The following is a 20,625-nucleotide window of genomic DNA, read 5'->3' on the forward strand; positions in this document are numbered from 1 at the left end:
CCCCAGACTGGTCTGGATCATCCAAGAAGGTACCCAAGCCCCCCAGCAACTAGGCATCTCCCCAGCTGCCATGAGGCCACCAGAATCTCAGACCTCTAATGTGGGTCTTGTGTTCCACTCTTAGGGATTCCCCACCACACAGAGAATTAGGGTCTATGAAGAACTGGAGAATGGCAAGAAGTGAGAAAGATCTATAAGCAGCATCTGGTCCGAGAGTGGGGGGACCTGTATGTGGGAAGGGTGTGTGTGTGGAGCAAGGATGGCCATAGGGAACACTATAGAGGGTGAGGGTTGGGGCACGAGAACCAACCGTCCATCTCCAAGTAAGAACAGGCTGAGCACCTCATCGCTTAATTTTCTTTTCCCCAATTGGATAGAATTCTTGACCACAGGAGATCAGGACATTTAGAGGGGACAAGTAGCAGGGCTTGAACTTTCCTCACATTGTCAAAGGAAGTCAGAGGGGAAGCACTTTACCTATCCTTGGGCAGGAAAGTAGAAAAGGGTTAAAACAATCCAGACAGTGTCCGGCAAGGAAGGCCTTGTAGCTGTCACAGGGAAAGGCCATCAGTGGACAGGAATTCTCCAGGGCGCTGATGTAGAGGTGCACGGCCCTCATGTGATCACAGATCAGATAACTATAACCTGAACAGAGAAAAAACACAACCAAGGTTTCAGTCAAGACAAATGGAATTCCCTCTGTGCTGCTCACTGAAACTCTATTGAATTGTATATTCCAGCAAGCTGTAAATAAATGCATGTGAGTCCCCTCAAATCACTTTTTCAAAATATTAGTGTACATGGTTACTACATTCTACTTTCTCATTTTACTTTTCCTGAGATACATAAGCATAATCCATCAAGAAAATTGCTTGATTTGAGGTGCATTCTTTTTTTTCTTTTCTTTTCTTTTTTTCTTCTGGGACAGAATCTCACTCTGTTGCCCAGGCTGGAGTGCAATGGCATGATCTCGGCCCACTGCAACCTCTGCCTCCTGGGTTTAAGCAATTTTTCTGCCTCAGTCTCCTGAGTAGCTGGGCTAACAGGTGCACACCACCACACTTTGCAAATTTTTGCATTTTTCATAGAAACAGGGTTTTGCCATGTTGGCCAGGCTGGTCTCGAACTCCTGACCTCAGGTGATCCACCTGCCTCAACCACCCAGAATGCTAAGATTACAGGTGTGAGCCACCATGCCCTGGCCTTGAGATGGATTCTTATATGATCATGCAAACTCTCCTTCATAAAATGGGAATATATAGAGAGTTGATGATGCTGCCCCACTTCTCAAAATGGGTATTTGTGCATATTTTTACTTTCTTTATCATCACCCATACAACAAATTTTTTACAACCTCATTATACCCAACCCAGCAGTGAGACTGCTGCATCAGCCGCAGTTTATGGTGGATCACTCTCTACAGGCAATGTGCTGAGGTTCACTGGGCCAAATGACTGATATGCTGAATTTGTCAAATATCCCAGTTTACCAAAACTTAGTTGCATTGTTATTTACTATTGAAGTTTGCAGCATTCGACATTGGTTAAATTAGCTGGAACTAAGAAGTATGTGGTGAGCTACAACTCCAGGGTCCTGGGGTCTTCAGACTCTCCCTGTACCTTGAGACCTCGTTGCTGAGACCTGCAACCAAAGCCAAGCAGTATTTTGACTTTCCTTTTCCCTGTGGTTGGGACACTTTCTATGGCCAAGCTCTTTCCAGTTGTAATAGGGAACTGGGGCAGAGACAAACTAAACCCTTCTCAAATTGTGTTATGGAGAAAAAGTGAAAAGTGGTCAATTGAAATGCCACCAAATCTTCAAAAGCCATTGAAACCAAACTCCTATTTTATCAGAATTGCTGAGAAATTCACAAATTGCAAAAAGAAGCATGTTTTTGGAAAACTAGTAAATTTGGTAAAATCGATGAGTAGTTACTCAATAAGATTGTCAAAGGAATCCTTAAAATGTTAGAAATTTGGTAAAGCAAGACAAGACTAAAAACATAGTAAACAGAAATCAGCATTTTTAATTTTTATATGAAATGCTGATATATTGGTTATATTCATAAGATATAAGAAAACCAAATAATTATTGATCTTAGCTTTTGACAAATTTAGTATGCTAAGAATATATCAATAAATATATTAAAAAGAACATTCCAGAAGGCTGTATTTAAAGAGAGGAAATGTACGGTCATTGAATGTGTTCAAAAAGATCATCTTGAAAACAATTTTAGAGAACTGTTAGAGTTGGTAAATGTGGTAAAATGACTGGGCAGTGAATTGATCCTTCTGCTCACCAGCTTTGGGCAGGATGGCTTGTTTCTGCCAAAGCAAGGCTCTGTAGAGGATGCAGTTGGTGTGGACTGTGCCACACCCGCCCCTCAAGTGCCTGGGCTCTGAAGACATCCATCCTTGAATACACTCTGAGTAAAGCATTATGGGACATAGCAAAGGACACTTGTAAAGCAGACCCTCTGTAGGCCATTCTGGCTGACTCAATACAAAAGCTGTTGGTGAATTCCAATCTCTGGGGTTGCCAAATACCAACTCTTACTGGATTTCTGACCTGCGTAAAAGTAGGTGGGGCAGCCAGGTTGGTCTTGGCCTCCATTGACAAAGTAGTCCACGTGTCCAACAGGAATCCGAATACCGAAATCTGAAAGGAGACAGAACTCCATTAACTTCTTTGCTTCAGGGAATTGGCTGGGAGCAGACCTCAAACTCTGACCTCAGGAGCCCACCCACTCTCTGCTCCGTCACTTCTAAGTGCTGTGAGACTTCGCAGGATGAGCCCTCAGACAGATTTTCCTTTCCTTTCCTTTTCTTTACTTTTTTTTTTTTTTTTTTTTGAAACAGAGTTTCACTCTTGTCACCCAGGCTGGAGTGCAGTGGCACGATCTCTCACTGCAACCTCTGCCTCCTGAATTCAACGATTCTCCTACCTCAGCCTCCCAAGTAGCTGGGATTATAGGCTCATGCCACTACACCTGGCTAATTTGTGTGTGTGTGTGTGTGTGTGTGTGTGTGTTTTTTAGTAGAGACAGGGTTTCACCAGGTTAGTCAGGCTGGTCTCAAATTCTTGACCTCAGGTGATCCACCCACCTCAGCCTCTCAGTTTTCTAAAGGGATTTTTCATGCTAAAAGGAACCAAAGAGATTCAGTTGGTAAGATGCTCATATTTGCCTAAGCAAATCAAGAAAAATATCCTGTAACACACGTTTTTGTAACTCAGTAAATGTTATAAACTTGGTAAAGTTCCTCATTGAGTAGTATCGGTTTTCCTTTGAGTAATAATAGTTCAGGTAAACATGTTTGGGGTCACATTTCCACAGTCCCCCCTAAAACATATCTTTGTGCTCTCCTGAGTGGAAATAGGACATGGCTCCAGAGCTGAGGTGAGAGAGCATCTTCTGCCCTCATTCTGTCCCTGTGACCAACTCCTGGATGCTCTGCTGTGTCAGACTTGAGCCCTCAGACTGGCTCAGGCCCAGCTGCTGAAGACCCCGACTTTCTCCTTCCTATCACCTGTCACTATTGGAAGAAAATGATTGTGTATTATTTGCTTACTGCCATCGACCTGGAGGTTAAGCAATGACCTAGAAGCCACCCTTGAGTCTTGCCTTTCCCTCATACCCCACATGCAGCCCTTCACGAGTCTAGTCAGCTCTACCTCCAAAACATATTTTGAATCTGTCTATTTCTCTCTGTCTTTACTGCCACCACCTTTACCCAAGCCACCATCATCTCTCACCCAGACCCCTACTGCAGACACTCTCTAATGGGCATCTGGGCTTCCCTTGGTGACTCCTACAGTCCATGTAGCCTGTAAGCTCCATGTAGGCAGGGACCTCATTCAATGTGTTGATCATTGCTAAATTCTCAGCACCTGCCACGTAGCTTAATAAATAGTGGTTGAATAAATCTTTTTAAGTCACAGCAGGGAGACTTTGAAGGGGCCTGAGAAGCCTCTCTTAGATAAATGGGTACCTAATAAGTCACATATTTAGCAAATTTAAGGATAGAAAGAATTCTTTTCTTTTTTGAAACGGAATCTCGCTCTGCCGGCCAGGCTAGAGTGTAGTGGCATGATCTCCGCTCACTGCAAGGTCTGCCTCCCGGGTTCACGCCATTCTCCTGCCTCAGCCTCCCAAGTAGCTGGGACTACAGGCGCCTGCCACCACACCCAGCTAAATTTTTGAATTTTTTTTTAGTAGAGACTGGGTTTCACTGTGTTAGCCAGGATGGTCTCGGTTTCCTGACCTCGTGATCCCCCTGCCTCAGCCTCCCAAAGTGCTGGGCTTACAGGCGTGAGCCACTGTGCCCGGCCAGGATTCACTTTTTAAATGAACAAGCTTAACTCACCTAATATAGCTAGGATAAGGCCTGTGGGCTTTGGTTTCCTATCTGTGAAATAAAGGTGGGAAGAAGGGTTGGACAATATAACTGCATGTGTTTCTTTCAGAATCATGAGTCTTAAATGCCAAAAAGAGACTTCTGACCACAGGAAAAGAGACGTGGACATCTCTCACTTGAGCTGCAAGCTCCTCTGGTCAGGGACAGATGTTATTTCTCCCTGCACCCACCACACTAAGCACAGACCCCATGGGCATTGGCTGCGGAGCAGAAATGAAGAGGAATGCCCCCGCCTTTCCCAACTGGTCAGAAGAACTTAAGTTGGTCATAATGGGTTGAGAGTTGGAGAGTATTTCCTGTGCCTGTCACTATTGGAAGAGGGATTCTTTTTCTTTTTCTTTCTTTCTTTATTTTTTTTTTTTGAGACAGAGTCTCGCTCTGTCCAGGCTGGAGCGCAGTGGTGCAATGTCGGCTCACTGCAAACTCCACCTCCCAGGTTCATGCCATTCTTCTGCCTCAACCTCCCAAGCAGCTGGGACTACAGGTGCCCGCCACCACACCTGGCTAATTTTTTGCATTTTTAGTAGAGACGGGGTTTCACCGTGTTAGCCAGGATGGTCTTGATCTCCTGACCTCGTGATCCACCTGCCTCGGCCTCCCAAAGTGCTGGGATTACAGGCATGAGCCACAGCACCCAGCCCAGAAGAGGGATTCTTATTCTCCACTGGACTGAAGAGCCAAGCTTGCCATCTGGGGAGGAGGGAAGTTGTGACACGCCTGCCTGCCTGCGGGGCCCAATCCCTTGGGACCAGGCACACCCATCCTAAAAAAGCTTCATGACTTTCCCATAAGTCAGCCAGACAGCAATGCCCTACCCAGTACTGCTTAGCACACTGTTGTTACTGCATTCATTTGAATCAGAAAGTGAGACTCATAACCAAGTACTTGCAGTCTGTGAGTGAGAATCCTCCTGCCTACGGTGGCTAAAAATACAACCATTCACCTCAGTCACAGAGATAGAGCCGGAAGAGACTTTCAATAGCCTTTTGGTAAACTCCTCACTGTGCAACAGAATCTCAGAGAGGGGGCAGGGCATCTCTGCCCAGGGTCACATAGGTAGATGCCAGCCTCCTAGGCGCTGCCTTGAGCTCATTCCCTCACACCAGGAAGGTCACCCCAGCTCACTGTCAGTGTCTGTGTGGATGGCTTCCACGTAGAGGGCATCTCCGGCATCCAAGCGCTCCTCCACACTGGCGCTGGTGTACTCAGGTCCAGCGGGGTCCAGGCCTGTGAGAAGAGACTGATATGAGGGACCACTTTCCTCTCAGCTGCAGGAACATTCATGGACCCACCACACACCCACCGCTTCCAATGCAGATCATAGAGCCTCCCTGAAAAGACCCAAGGGTTGGGAGAATTAGCTGAGGACCATCTTCCTCAGGAAACCCCACTCTCTGTTGTCTCTCTAGAGATAACCTCTCAATGACCCAGTTTCTCTGACTCTAAGATGAGCTTGAGGCTGCGCATGGTGGCTAACGCCTGTAATCCCAGCACTCTGAGAGGCCGAGGCGGTCAGATCACGAGGTCAGGAGATCGAGACCATCCTGGATAACATGGCGAAACCCCGTCTCCACTAAAAATACAAAAAATTAGCCTGGTGTGGTGGCGGGCGCCTGTAGTCCTAGCTACTAGGGAGGCTAAGGCAGGAGAATGGCGTGAACCCGGGAGGCAGAGGTTGCAGTGAGCCGAGATCATGCCACTGCACTCCAACCTGGGCAACAGAGCAAAACTCCATCTCAAAAAAAAAGAGCTTGGTAACACCAATTTTTGATAGAAGTTAATGTAATGTAAAGCTTGTTACTGCCTTCATGTAGTAACAACAACAGCTACAATTTCTTCGAGCAGTAACTATGGACCAGGCTTTATGCCGGGCAGTTTTACACACTGTAGTCCTCACCATAACACAGTGATTACTGTGAATACACTATTCCCATGTCTCAGTTTGGATCTCTTCCCTTCCCCTACAAAAAGCAGACACTGCCACAAGAGTTCCAGGTAGATTTGGGAGAAAGTCTCAGAAAGCATGGTGAGGGAGTGGGAAAGCAGGTCAGGGAATAAAGGAAAATAGTAGTGAGTAGGATATCCCCATGGGCTTTCACCCCACTGGGGTGCCTCTGTGAGATTCTGTAAAACAAGACCCAGAATTGTCCCACTGAAAGGCCAGGAAGCTGAGGGTTTTTGCCATACAACTCCAGTCCCTTATTAACTGAGAGTGGCTCTGGAAGCATAAAGTCCTCCACACTTTTACATGTGTATAGCAAAACTGTTTAAAGTTTATTTCCACAGTGGGCCAAGGAGATGTGGGCTGTTACCACTATTTTACAGATGTAGAAACTGAGGCTCAGAAAGAAATAGAAGGGGAAGTGCTTGCCAGAGCAATCAGGCAAGAGAAAGAAATAAAAGGCATCTAAGTAGGAAAAGAGGAAGTCAAATTGTCTCTCTTCATCAATGATATGATTCTAGAGAACCCTAAAGGTTTGACCAAAAGACTTCTAGACCTGAAAAACAACTCCAGCAAAGTCTCAGGACACAAAATCAATGTACAAAAGTCAGTTGCATTTCTATGCACTAAGAACATTCAAGCTGAGAGCCAAATCAAGAATGCAATCTCATTTACGATAGTTACACACAAAAATAAAGTACCTAGGAGCACACCTAACCAAAAGAGTGAAAGATCTGTACAAGGAGAACTCTAAAACCCTGCTAAAAAAAAAAAAAAAAAAAGATCACAGGTGACACAAACAAATGGAAAAGTATTCTATGCTTTTGCATAGTATTTGCCAAAGTATTCTGTATTCTATGCAGGGTTGGAAGAATAAATATCGTTAAAATATCCATTTTGCCCAAAGCCATCTACAGATTCAATCCCTACCAAATTAGGAAAGTCATTTTTCACAGAATTGTAAAAATCTATTCTAAAATTTATACGGCACAAAAAAAGGGCCCAAATAGCCAAGGCAATCCTGAGCAAAAAGAATAAAGCTGAATGCATCACACTACCCAATTTCAAACTATACTATAAGCCTACAGTAACCAAAACAGTATGGTACTGGTACAAAAATAGATACATAGGCCAATGCAACAGAATAGAGATCACTGAAATAAAGAAGCACACCTATAACCATCAGGCATTTGACAAAGTTGACAAAAATTAACACTTTTATTTAGAGAAAAAGATACGCTATTTGATAAATGGTGTGGGAAAACTGGCTGACCATATGCAGGAGAATGAATCTGGACCCATAGCTCTCACCATATACAAAATTTACTCAAGAAGGATTAAAGACTTAAATGTAAGACCTCAAACTATAAAAATCCTAGAAGAAAATCTGGGGAATACTCTCCTGAATATTAGCCTAGGCAAAGCATTTATGACCAAGTCCTCAAAAGCAAATGAAACAAAAACAAAAATTGGCAAGTGAGACTTAAACTAAAGACCTTCTGCACAGCAAAAGAAACAACCAATGGAGTAAACAGACAACCTACAGAAGGGGGGAAAATATTCACAAACTATGCATCTGACAAAGGACTAATATCCAAAATCTATAAGGAACTTGAACAAATCAACAAGAAAAAACAATCCCATTAAAATGAGGGTGAAGGACATGAAAAGAGACTTCTTGAAAGAAGGCATACAAGTAGCTAACAAAATATGAAAAAATGCTTACCATCACTAATCATCACACCATGATATACCATCTCACACCAGTCAGAATTGCCACTATTAAAAAGTAGAAAATAAATAAATAGATGTTGGCAAGGCTGCAGAGAAAAGGGAATACTTATACATTGTTGGTGGGAATGTAAATAAGTTCAGCCAGTGTGGAAAGCAATCTGAAGATTCCTCAAAGAACTAAAAATAAAATCACCATTTGACCCAGCAATCTCGTTGCTAGATATACACCCAAGCAAAAAGAATTTCTTCTACCAAAAGGATACCTGCACTAGTATATTCATTGCAGCACTATTCACAATAGCAAAGGCATGGAATCAACCCAGGTGCCCACCAATGGTAGACTGGATAAAGAAACTGTGGTCCATATACCCTATGGAATTCCACACAGCTATAAAAAAGAATGAAATTTTGTCCTCTGCAGCAATATGAATGTAGCTGGAGGTCATTTTCCTAAGCCAATTAATGCAGAAACAGAAAACCAAATACTGCATGTTCTCACTTACAAGTGGGAGCTAAACATTGGGTGCACATGGACACAAAGATGGGAACAATTGGCACTGGGGATTCCAAAAGGAGGAGGAAAAGCAACAGGAAAGGATGGAATAACTACCTATCAAGTACTGATTGCTACTTGGGCAACGAGATCATTAGAAGCCCAAAGCTCAGCATCGCATGCTATACCCATGTAATAAACCTGCACACGTAAACCCTGAATCTAAAATAAAGTTTTTTAAATAAGAAATTTAAAAATAAAAAGTGAAAAAAGAAATACATGGCCTCTCACATTGATATTAGAAATCATGCAATAATAGCACACACCATTTTATACAAAAGAATCACAATAAATAAATTTTAGTGGTAATAGATGCCTTGATTGTAAGAACAAAGGCTCCGTACTCCCCTCTGCTTGCCTTAGAAGAGACATTTTCAGGGAAAGCTTTCTCCACCTCTAAAGCCTGGAGGATGGACAGGGATGAATGTTACCTGTGATCTGTCCCAGCTGGCCTCCAAAGAGCTGTCCCACCATGCCCCCAACGTGGGCCCCCAGGCTAACACCAATGATGTGGATTGAGGATTCCGACACACCCAGCACCTAGAAGAGCAGGGGCAGTGAGTTCCCCGTGGTCCACAGAGTCTGCTGGCTTCGCAGTGGCAGGCTTTCCCCGAAAGCTTCAGAAGCCAAGGCCCTGGGCATGACAGACCCACCACACTTACTTTGGAGGGAAAATGGACAGCACTCTCATCATTAATCACTTCTTCTCTTCCTGGGCTTCCCACCCTGACAACCCACTTACTCTCCTTTTGGTGCTCAAAGTATGTGAGTAATGACCACAGCCATTCTCTCTTGAGGGACAACTAAGTGCCAGACCATCTGCATTCGCTGTCCAATGTGCTATGACACATTTTACAGAGGAGCAGTGGGAAGCTCAGAATGTTCAATAACCTGCCTAAGGTCAGTGCTGTGAGTGGCAAAGTCAAGATTTGAACCCAAGACCACCAAGCTACCCAGTGACTCTGTTTCCACCCTAAGCCTCCTCAGGCAGTGCTTTTGTCTTTCTGACCCTCTCTCCTCATATGTAGCCCAAACTCACCCTAAGCTCTTCTGCACCTACCAGGAGTTTATTGAGGAAAAGGCAGATCTTGAGGCTCAACTTAATCACATTTTTCACAGCTGAGAAGTAGACCCCTGTAGACCCATAAATCCAGTCCACAGCAATTACATTAGCATTCGTTGCATGCAGAAGGGTTCTAATGAATTTATCAATCCAGGAAGGCTTTGTTCCTAAAACACTAGAGAGGGGGCCAAAAAAGGATGGAAAAATTACCCACCAAGTGGATATACATTGTCATGGAAACCTCTATTAATCCCAAACCCAGAAAAGAAATCAAAACTGGAGAAGGGCATATATGAAGAGTTTATTAAACAGCACTTGGAGCACAGGGAGGATACCATTCCAAAGCTGCCAGCCCTTCCGCCAGCACATATACAGTCTTTGTGTAAATTATAAAAATTTGCCTTTTGTTCCAGGTAGATGCAGCCTCATGCCAAAGTTCAGAACTCAGGTTGGATTTCAGCCCCGTCAGCCTTTTGTCAGGCACCTTTGCACAATGCATAAACCACATAAACTGTATACATTGCATCGCTCCATTTGTGTTATTTGTGGAAAGGAAAAGATAGCTTTGTGCCCTAGAGTTAAGATTTGCAATCTTAATTCTCATTCTAAAATATAGGCTCTTTCTTTGTGGACATTTTCTTTCTTTCTTCTTTCTTTCTTTCTTTCTTTCTTTCTTTCTTTCTTTCTTTCTTTCTTTTCTTTCTTTCTTTCTTCCTTCCTTCCTTCCTTCCTTCCTTTCCTTTCCCTTTCTTTCCTTTCTTTTCTTCCTTTGTCTTTCTTTCTTTTTCCTTCCTTCTTTGTTTCTTTCTCTCATTCACCCACTGATTTATTCAACAAACATTTATTGAGTACCTATGGGCCAGGCAGTATGCTAGGTACTTTCCAAAAAATAAAGACAAATAAGATATCGTCCCTATCCTTCTGGAACTTACAGTATAATGGGAGTTTTCCAGGAAAAGGAAAATGATAGAAAAATGTTTAGAAATCTTTCCCAACAGCCTGTAATCCCAGCACTTTGGGAGGCCGAGGCGGGCGGATCACGAGGTCAGGAGATCGAGACCATCCTGGCTAACACGGTGAAACCCCGTCTCTACTAAAAAATACAAAAAACTAGCCGGGCGAGGTGGCGGGCGCCTGTAGTCCCAGCTACTGGGGAGGCTGAGGCAGGAGAATGGCGTGAACCCAGGAGGCGGAGCTTGCAGTGAGCTGAGATCCGGCCACTGCATTCCAGCCTGGGCATCAGAACGAGACTCCGTCTCAAAAAAAAAAAAAAAAAAAAGAAATCTTTCCCAACAGATTGGGATCAGGAAATAAGTTTTTTGATGGCTCCCAGTATAGAAGCAAAGAGAGCACGCTCATGTGGGCAGAGGAGCGCGGACTGGGTGTGTGCCAGAGAATGGGGTTGCGGGATTTAAGAGCAGACAGAGTGCCTCGCCTGACGAGCTCTCCCCCTCTATTAGTTATCCCTGGGTTGGAGGTACACATTCAGCCTTGGAAAGTGGTAGAATGTAAGCTTTGCTAGAGGAGAGGCTTTGGCACAACAGCAAGGAAGCAAGAAGAGAAGCCTAAGGAAACATGTGGCTGAGTTCTTGGAGTCCAGGGATCTGAGAGGCAGAGACAGGCCAGAGATCAGGAAATGGTGGTCCTTTGTGCATGGCCTTTGTGTCTACCTTTTCATTGGGTGCCCCCAACTCTACTTGCTCCATGGTGCTGTTACTTTATCGTATTCTCTCCCTCTTTCCTCCCATAAACCTTTCTCTGTTTCTGGGCCTATTGATGGGCTTTGGAGAAAAGCTGTTCAAAGAAAGGATGGTGACTGGAATTGAGACTCAGTGACTGTATATTATAACAAAGTGTGGACTGGAGAGTGTCAGAGAAATTGAAGAAGAGAAGTGCATAGTTCCATCACACCCATAACCTCTGGGTATGATGGAAGTGGCCCCCATAAATGGAAGTTTCCTAGGTCATAAAACCAGGAAAGAAGTGAAGAAGGGGAAATACAACCCTGGGTAATAAAGGCCCTGTGTATGGAGATTTGTCCAGAGTCACAGACATGTACTGTTTGTGAGTGTGTAGACAAGACTGGATGGAGAAGTACAATATATGACCAATAAGAATGAACACCATGTGTGCATGTTGACGTGAGACCCATCAAAGACAGCAGGACATGAGGGATGGAACATGTGACCTTTGGTAAACTCATTCCTCCTCTTGTTCCCCACTAACTTCTTACGGTATTATGGTTACTTGATCATTCTTAGCTGAGAGGTCCTGTTGATTAGTTAACTCCCACCTGAATCCATGGATAATTAGTTTGGTTCCCAGAGTGGCATTGAACCCAGAGTTTTGGAGGTCACTGCTTCCTTCTACTAGCTTCCCACAGTTAGGATTCGAAGGGACAAAGAGGAGAAACTGGACTTTGAGATCGGTGCCTTCAAAAACGTTGGCATTCTGGAAGTCAGCGCACTTTGGTTGTGGGGTAGGAGGTGCATCCCCTGGAGGAAAATAAAACAAACAAGAAACATCCAAAGGTGAGGTCATCTGTTCTTAGAAGGAAGAAAGACGACCTTGGAAGGAAGCAAGAAACAGGGGCCTGCAGGCATGGGGTTTATTATACATCAGTTAGTGCAATAATCACTCATTTATTACAGCCTGCATCACTTCTGTAATGAAGCTCTGTTAATATTTTTCATGCCTAAGGACAAAATAGCAGAGAAGGGATATTGCCCAACTAGATGAGCTTAAAGGCCATGGTGAAATGGCTGTTGTTCTGGGCTGAACTGTGTCTCATCCCCCAAAATTCATATGTTGAAATCTTAACCCCCAATACTTCAGAATGTGACAGTATTTGGAGATACGGCCTTTATAAAGGTTAAAAGGAGGGCAACAGAGTGGGCCTAAATCAATATGACTATTGTCTTTATATAAAGAGGAAATTTGGACACAGACAGAGGAAAGACAATGTAAAGACACAGGGAGGGAGTGGCCATCTACAAGTCAAGGACAGGGGCCTGGAGCAGATCCTTTGCTCATTGCCCTGAAGGAACTAACACTGCCAACATCTTGATCTCAGACTTCTGGCCTCCAGAACTGTGAGGCAATACATTTCCATTGTTCAAGCCACCCAGTCCACAGCACTTCATAATGGCATCCCTAGCAAACTAATAGAGAAGTCTAAGTAGAACCTGTTCAGCCAAATGAACAGTTGCCCTGGGGACTAGCCTCACTTTAGTCTGAACACTCTGTCCCAGAAGGATTTCCAACGCCTTAGCCCCGCCTAATCACTTCTTGTCCTTATGAGCAGTCAGGAGCCCTGCCATAGCCTTCCAGTGCCCAGCCCATGGCCTAGAGAGATGGTAGAGAAGAGCCTTAACAAGCCTCACCTACTTCACAGCACCTTACAATAGATACCTTTACAATGGAAATTCTCTGGCCAAGATAACTGCAGGCCTTTAAAAAACACCGAACAGAAAAGGCAACGTGAAACTCCTGCTTCCCAGGGAGCTGAAAATCTGGCCCATTTTCAGTACCCAGCATCCCACCCTGATCCCCACTCCTGTGATGCAGAAGTGTGGCCCCTGACTTCCATGCATCCCACAGGGAGACTGGCAGGAGCAGCAGGGTGCACGCTAACCCACAGAACAGAGCCCCACACAGCATTGCTGCCACCAGACAAAGTGATTCACAGAATCAGAGCTTCAGAGGAGAGGTCCGGATTGCAGACTTTGGTTTGTGTGGGCCCCTTTGTCAAGGAAAACGTAACTTTAGGTTTCTGGAGTGATCATCTGCTATCAGAGGTAACTGGGAGCCCATATACAACCGGGGTGTGGATCTGGGATGCTCTGCGATATGGTGCTATGAGTGAATTGTGGGAACCCCACCTGTGGAGAATACCTCAAGCCACGAGGCCTTCTGGAGCATCACTGAGGTAGACTAGAGGTTTCCCCATCACTGCTTCTGAGCCCCAGACTTTATCCCCAATCCCCTTGCAGAGCCAGACCAAGCAGGCAGGTTTGGAGGCTCCTGGGAAGAAGCCCACTCTGAAAGTACGGGACCTAAGCTCTTCAGCCTGCGGCTTGAACTCCCACAGCACATGAGAGAGCTAATGCCTGACTCCATCCTTTTATCAGCCTCCCCCAGCGTTTGGCTCTTTAAAGAAAAGACGAAAGGACTGTGCTTCAGCATGAGACGTGAACCACGTTAATGAGTCAATCTGCTCTGTTGTTCATATAGGGAAGCCTGCATCCATCAGAGAGTCTGAGTCCTTTTAAATAACCATAATATGTCACAAAGTAGGCCCAAATAATCACCAAAGAACCAATATCATCCAAATAAAATGTAATAAAACTAGAAACCAATAACAAAAATTATTTTAATATACATTTGGAAATGTAAAAACACCCCCTCCCATTTTTTCCAATAAGACAAACCCATCCCGTGTGCCTGTGGTATTTTTACCAGCCCATACAAAGAGAAGCTCCTGAGCACAATTCCTCATGGACATGTATTGCTGAAGCTTGTTCAAGATTTTAAAAAATTTTTTATATTCAGGTAAAAAAATATAAATTATCATCTTTAGCTTTTTTAAGTGTACGGTTCAGTGGTAATAAATACACATATATTCTTTTCTCCCCTTCATTCCCAACTCCTCTCCACTTCTCAGCCTCTGGGAGCCACAGTCTACTACTCTCTATCATCATGAATCCACTTTTTTAGCTCCTGCATATGTGTGAAAACGTGATATTTGTCTTTCTGTTCTTGGTTTATTTCACTTAACATAATGGCCTCCAGTTCCATCCACGTTGCTGCAAATGACGGGATTTCCTTCTTTTTAGAGGCTGAATAGTATTCCTTTGTGTATATATACCACATTTTCTTTTTTTTATTCATTCATCTGTTGATGGGTTCTTAGGTTGGCTGGTTTTATATCTTGGCTATTGTGAACAGTGATGAAATAAGCATGAGAGTGCAGATATCTCTTTGATATACTGACTTCCTTTCCTTTCTTTTGGATATATACCCAGTAGAGGAATTGCTGGATCATATGGAAGTTCTATCTTTAGTTTTCTGAGGAGCCTCCATCCTATTCTCCATAGTGACTATACTAATTTACACTCCTACCCACAGAAAAACACCTTTTTAACCTTTTAAGGAATGTATGGGTTAAAGAATAATCACAATGAAAACTACAGAATATTAAAAACTGAATGACAATAAAATCAACACATATCAAAACTTGCAAAGAGTGGCTAAAACAGCACTTGGGTTGTTAAAATAATTACTTGGGAAGCCATTAGACTGAGGCAGCTCTAGTGCTTGAGTTCTTATAGAAGCTCACCAAACCTCAACTCATAGTGAACAGCTATGTCCTATGAGGCTTAAGCTTTAGCACTCAGAAGCTGCCAACTAACCTCTGACTAGGGACCTTAAGGTACTGCTCCACTTTAATCAATCAAATATTTTCTTTGCCTTGCTCCATAGGCACCTTATAAAATTTCTTCCTCACACCCCTTTGGTGGAGCCCTGAGCCACTTGCAATGTGAAGCTGCCCAAACCATGAATCACTGTTTGTTCAAATAATCTCTAAAATTTTAATGTGCCTAAGTTTACCTTTTAATAGGGAAAAATGTATGACCTTACATGCAAATGTTAGGGGGGAAAAGGGAAAGACTTAGATTAGGTAAGTTAATATTTTAACTCAGAAAAGAATACCACAGCAATCCCAAATAAAATATAGGGAAAGAAATATAAAGGTAATAGTTGAAATGGAAGAAATAGAAAATAAGGAAATATGAGCAACATTGGTAGCAACTTAGTCATTACAATTTCTCAGGCTTTGCAAAGTTGCCTGGGATGTCTTTGACTCTTCCCTGTCTCTCACATCCCACATACAATTGGTAAGTTCTGTTAGCTTGAACATCAGAATGAAATATTTGGAATCTAACCCTTCTCACCACCTTGGTTCAAGCCATCATCGTCTCTCACAACCACTGCCATAGCCTGCAACTGTGTTTCTTGCCCTCTCTTTTGGCCCCTTCAGTCTATTTGCAACACAGCAGTCAAGATTTTTCTTTAAGTCAGTCGAGTCACGTTACATCTCTGTGCAAAAGTGTCCAAGCCTTTTCACTCAGATAGAAACCTGAAGTCCTAACAATGGACTGTAAGGCCCTAACTGAGCTAATCCACCCCACTCCAAGAGTCCTTTGCCTTATGCTACAATCACTCACTTTTGCAGCCAGTTGTTCTCCTGGCCCTTCCTCACTCTAGATGGCTTCCTGCCTGAGGGTCTTTGCCTGGCCATTCCTTCTGCCTGTAATGCATTTCCCTTATGTATTTACATGGCAGTTCCTTCCCCTACTTCAAGTCTTTGCTTGTCAAGTGCTCTCTTCTCTATTCTCACATCCTATTTCAGTTGTAACCTGCTTGTGCTCCTCACCTCATTTCTCTCAATCTTCTTTACCCTGGTCTATTTGTTAGCAATCATCACCTTCTAATCTACTATGGAATTTGCCAAGTTATTATACTATTGTCTATTGGTGGTCAGTCCACATTAGAATGTACTTTTGAACAAAGCAGGGATTTTTAAAATCCATTTTATTCACTCTACTGCCTAAAGCGGTACCTGTCACACACAAAGAGCCAGTACCCAAAACTAGCTCTTGAAAAAGAATAATGAGCTAGATGTACTTTTGATAAGACAGAATAAGAGAAAAAAGGGAAGGTACAAGTAAACAATATCAGGAATAAAAAGGGGATATAAATACAGACAGTAGATTTCCTTAAACCATAAAAAAGTTTATATGTACCCCAAAACTGAAAACACTGATATTTTGCTAGAAAATGGATAATTTCCTAGAAAAATGTAACTTACCAAAACTTAGTCAAGAAAGGAAAAACAGAAAATCAAATGTAAAACTATAGCATAAAGGAATTGAAACACTAGTTTCAAAACTATCCCTCAAAAAAGTCTAAGAAGCCTGAGAGTTTTACAGAGGAATTCTATGAATCCAGCAATCCCTAGCTTACACATGCTGTTCCAGGAATAGAAAATGAGAGACAGGATTCCAGTTCATTCTATGAGAATATCCAACATACCAAAACTGCACAAGGACAGGCGAGAAGGAAAAACTAAAGGCTACTTTCATGTATGAACATAAACAGAAATCTAAGATAAGGTATCAGCAAATCTAAATCCATCCGGGATAACAAGACCACAAAGTACATCATTGCCCAGCAGGGCTTGCTGGGTCAATTCTTTGCAAAGAATTAAAATTTATTTTAACATTAGAAAAAATATTAATATAATTCACATATGAACAAACTAAAGAAGAAAAATCATATGCTTATCTCAATGGATGAGCAGAAAAAAGAACACTTGACAAAATTCTACACTCTTTAACATAAGAAAGGATATCTACTAAAAGCCTATAGTGAAGATTAGATTTACTGGGAAACATTAGAAGTATTCCACCTAGAACTGGGAACAGATGAGAAATGTCTGCTACCACTGCTTCTATTAAATATTGTGCTAGAGGTCCTAGTCCTAACCACTGAAACAAGACAATACAATGGGATAAGTTATACAGTTTGAAAAGGGAGAGAAGAAAATTGCCAGTATTTGAAGCTGATAAAATAGGGAAGCATATTCAGATACTGACTCTACCTAGCCACCACTCCAACCAAAGAACAGTGACAGATGCGTATCTGGCCAGGCTGACCAGAGGTTTACAAACAATAGAAAGGAGGGGTGAAGAATGAAATACTGGCTTGTCTGAGTCTGAAAAGAGCCTATAGCTTTCTATTCTTGAATCTTTGACACTGAAGAAGTGTTAGAGAAGGGTGAGTAAAGCCTGGTAACACCCATGTTTCCATAATGGGAAGTGACTCTCAGGCACATATGACAGAGCTCCCTTCACCCTCCTGGGATGCTCGTGGTTCCCATGGGTGGCCTCTGTGATCTGTAAATGCTGGAAATGTGCTCCTCTATGCTGCCACCTGCACCTGTCTCAGCTGTGTTCTGTAGATCAGTATCCCCTATGTGCTTTTGTTTCATAGAAGTGTTATTTTGCTAAAACAGTTTTGATTGTGTGACCTGGACCAAGAATGGATGGGTGCTCTGGCAGTGACAGAGTTGGCACAAAACCATATCAGACACTTTATCAAATGTGGAGATGACAGAGGAGCCATTGGTGCATGTGTCGGGAAGTGGGTGCCCTTCTCCAGGCTCCTCGGGAGGACACTGCAGGAGGAGAGGAGGGCGGAGGCCCCTCCCAATAGCTGACTCGAGGGTGGCTCTGCCATGCATGCAGGGTGCAGCACCACCTTCAGGCCCAGGCTGGCCTTGGAGAGGCTGGTGTCACAGGCTGCTTTTACTCAGTTGTCTCTGCCGCCAGCTCAGCACTATGGGCCCCTGAACTTCCTGCCACCCCCTTGAGCCCTGGGCTCCCCACAGACAGAGCTGTGCTATCAGATGACCTGTGGATTGAGGCATCAGCAGCCAGGAGTGTCTTTGAAATGGGCCAACCTCTGGAACCCTTCTTTGGCTGAATTGTTTCAGGACGAGTGTCATTTAATCAATCTGCCCTAATGTCAGGAAGTAGAGATGAGGACTGCAGCCCACTCAATTTCTTTCTTCTCAGTTACCAAGACCTTTGGCTTATTGAATGTGTCCTGTGTGTCAGGGCCTGGGTGAGGCTCTGGAGATTCCAGGATGAAGAAGACGCCAGCCATAACTGTTCTTTGGGAGCTCAAAGTCTGGCGGAGAAGGGGAAAATAAGCCGGAAGCCCCACAGCAAATAGGGATGTAAGATCTGTGACCAGGAAACATAGGTACTGAGAGAACACACAGAAAGGCCATCTACCCCAGGTGGAGGAAGACTTGTGCACCCACCTGGAGGAGAGGACGCCTGAGCCGGCCTGGAAGCTCAAGGGCCAGGTTGATCAAGGAGCTCAACAATCTCAAGCTCCACCGTCCAAGGAAAAGCTGGGTGTGACTGGGGTTGCCATGAAAGATTGTGTGGGCACACAGTCAGGAAAGTGAGTGGAGTCTGAACTTCCAAGAGGCCCATGTGGGTCAGCTACTGCCCTTGTGTGACAGCAGGCACCTGGATACCTCCTGAACCTCCTCCCTCCCGATCATTTGAGCTCTTCCTTTCCTTTACCTTGAGCTCTCTGCATCCGGCATCCTCTTTCTTTCCACCTACTTCATCTAGGCTGTCTGAAGACAATTATATCCTTTTTCCTTTTCCCTTTGGCATATTTCTATCCCTGCCAGCCACACACACACACACACACACACATACACACACACACTCTTCTATCTCTGCCTATCCATCAACTTACTTACTTTCTGAGATAGCACTGCTAAAAGTAAGAATAAGGAACATTAACTTAATAAATATTGTTGCTGTTGACAGTGGGAAAGGAAGAGAAGCAGATAGGAAATAGAGAATACCTCACTGGGTAAGTGTGAAAAGAAAGACACCAGAGACAAAGGCAAGAGGACAGGGCAAGGAAACACCCAGGTCCTGCTAACATGTTATCGTAAGCCCACTTCCTGCCCAGAACATCTAGAATAGTTCCCACATATGTGGTTGGAACCTGATCAGCTTCTGCCCTGACCCTAACCCTGCTACCTGGTTCCGAATTTCTGAGCTTCTCTTATCTGTGTGACAGAGGCCCCAGGCTTACCGACAGATGAGCTTCCAAAAAGAGTTTGATGCCAATTTACTATTAGTCCTCCCACTCCTCAACCTTCAAATCAGGACAACTAGCAAATGCCTTCCAGCCCCTAAGGAGGCCTGGGGCTCCTGAGCAGGGACAAAGTGGGCCTGCCAAGCCCACTTCTCAGAATGGGACCCACAGCTCTCCTAGGCGATACCTCCCACCTTCTCTCCAAGGTGGCTCATGACAGCCCTGTTCCCTCCACTTCCATCAGCCTAGACAACCATTTGCCAATAATAAAATCATAAGGGAATAAGCAACTGCAAAAGTCCGACCTTGTGCACAGATGATCTCATTCAGTCCATACAGCATTCCTATCTGGTAAGGATCATCTCCAACTACAGGTAAAGAAAACCACTTCCTCAAGGTCACATAGCTACAAAGAAACAGAGCCAGGATTCCAGTCAGGATTAGCCTGACTCAGACAGAGCCTACTTCCCATCAGCTCAACCCATTGCCTCCTCTAAGCAGCAATGCAGCAACATTCACTGGACATCTGCTGTATACAGAGCACAGCACTAAGTATGCTAAAAGAGACAGAAACCTCAAATCCTCGCCTTTTAGGAACAAATAATTGAGGTAGGAGAAAGCACATACAGAGCTCAACAGCACCTCTGAGAAACCACCCATGAGTGCAAGGAGAGCATGCAGTCACCTAAGTGGAACTTTGTAGCAGGGAGGGGTGTTGAACAGAAAAATAATGAATACAAGGGAGCTAGGAATACAGAAGCCCCCTTGGGAGATGCAAGGAACAGAAATCAATCCAAAGGTGACGTGAGCAACTCCAGGCAGAAGCAATGATATATTCTAGAGCCAGGGAATGAGAATTAAATGTCCGGCAGAGAAGAAAGAAAAGCAGCCTGCTACTGGGAGCAGAGGGAGGGGATTTTTCTAAGGGTGAGGTCACCACCAGAGTAAGAAGAAGTCTCCTGAGAACTTCTGAGAACCCAAGGCAGAGCAGGTTAATTTGCTGTGTTAGGCAAGTGGGATCAGTGCATCAGTTCTTTACTGGGGAAAGATAAATGCAAATTGGTATCTGAGGGAAGTTTTCCTAGGGGCATCTGGGGTTAGCAGGGACTAGTTCCCATCACCCAGCTGGGATGACGAACCACTTGAGTTAGGTTGCCGGATTAGAAAGGACATCTAACAATCTCAGTGACAAAATCATTATTAGTTTGGAAAATCTAAATTTTAA

The 20,625-nt window shown here is 43.9% G+C and overlaps 1 protein-coding gene across 9 annotated transcripts in view; it reads right to left on the bottom strand.

Moving 5' to 3' along the window:
* The window catches only part of PLA1A (phospholipase A1 member A), a 33,384-nt gene that overhangs the window by 11,406 nt on the left and 1,353 nt on the right, over positions 1-20,625 (bottom strand). For all 9 annotated transcript variants that reach the window (XR_004437095.1, XM_033211130.1, XM_033211132.1 and 6 more), the window contains exons 2-7: positions 12,001-12,202; positions 9,705-9,882; positions 9,076-9,184; positions 5,541-5,642; positions 2,569-2,658; positions 478-645 (exon numbers count right to left, since the gene is read on the bottom strand). Coding sequence is in view for 8 of the 9 variants with exons in the window: in XM_033211130.1 (XP_033067021.1) it covers positions 478-645; positions 2,569-2,658; positions 5,541-5,642; positions 9,076-9,184; positions 9,705-9,882; positions 12,001-12,202 (849 nt within the window). In the remaining variant the exon portion in view is untranslated. The remainder of the gene's footprint in view (positions 1-477; positions 646-2,568; positions 2,659-5,540; positions 5,643-9,075; positions 9,185-9,704; positions 9,883-12,000; positions 12,203-20,625) is intronic.

The sequence above is a fragment of the Trachypithecus francoisi genome, unplaced genomic scaffold (genome assembly GCF_009764315.1).
Source record: "Trachypithecus francoisi isolate TF-2019V2 unplaced genomic scaffold, Tfra_2.0 Lachesis_group0, whole genome shotgun sequence".
NCBI lineage: Eukaryota > Metazoa > Chordata > Mammalia > Primates > Cercopithecidae > Trachypithecus > Trachypithecus francoisi.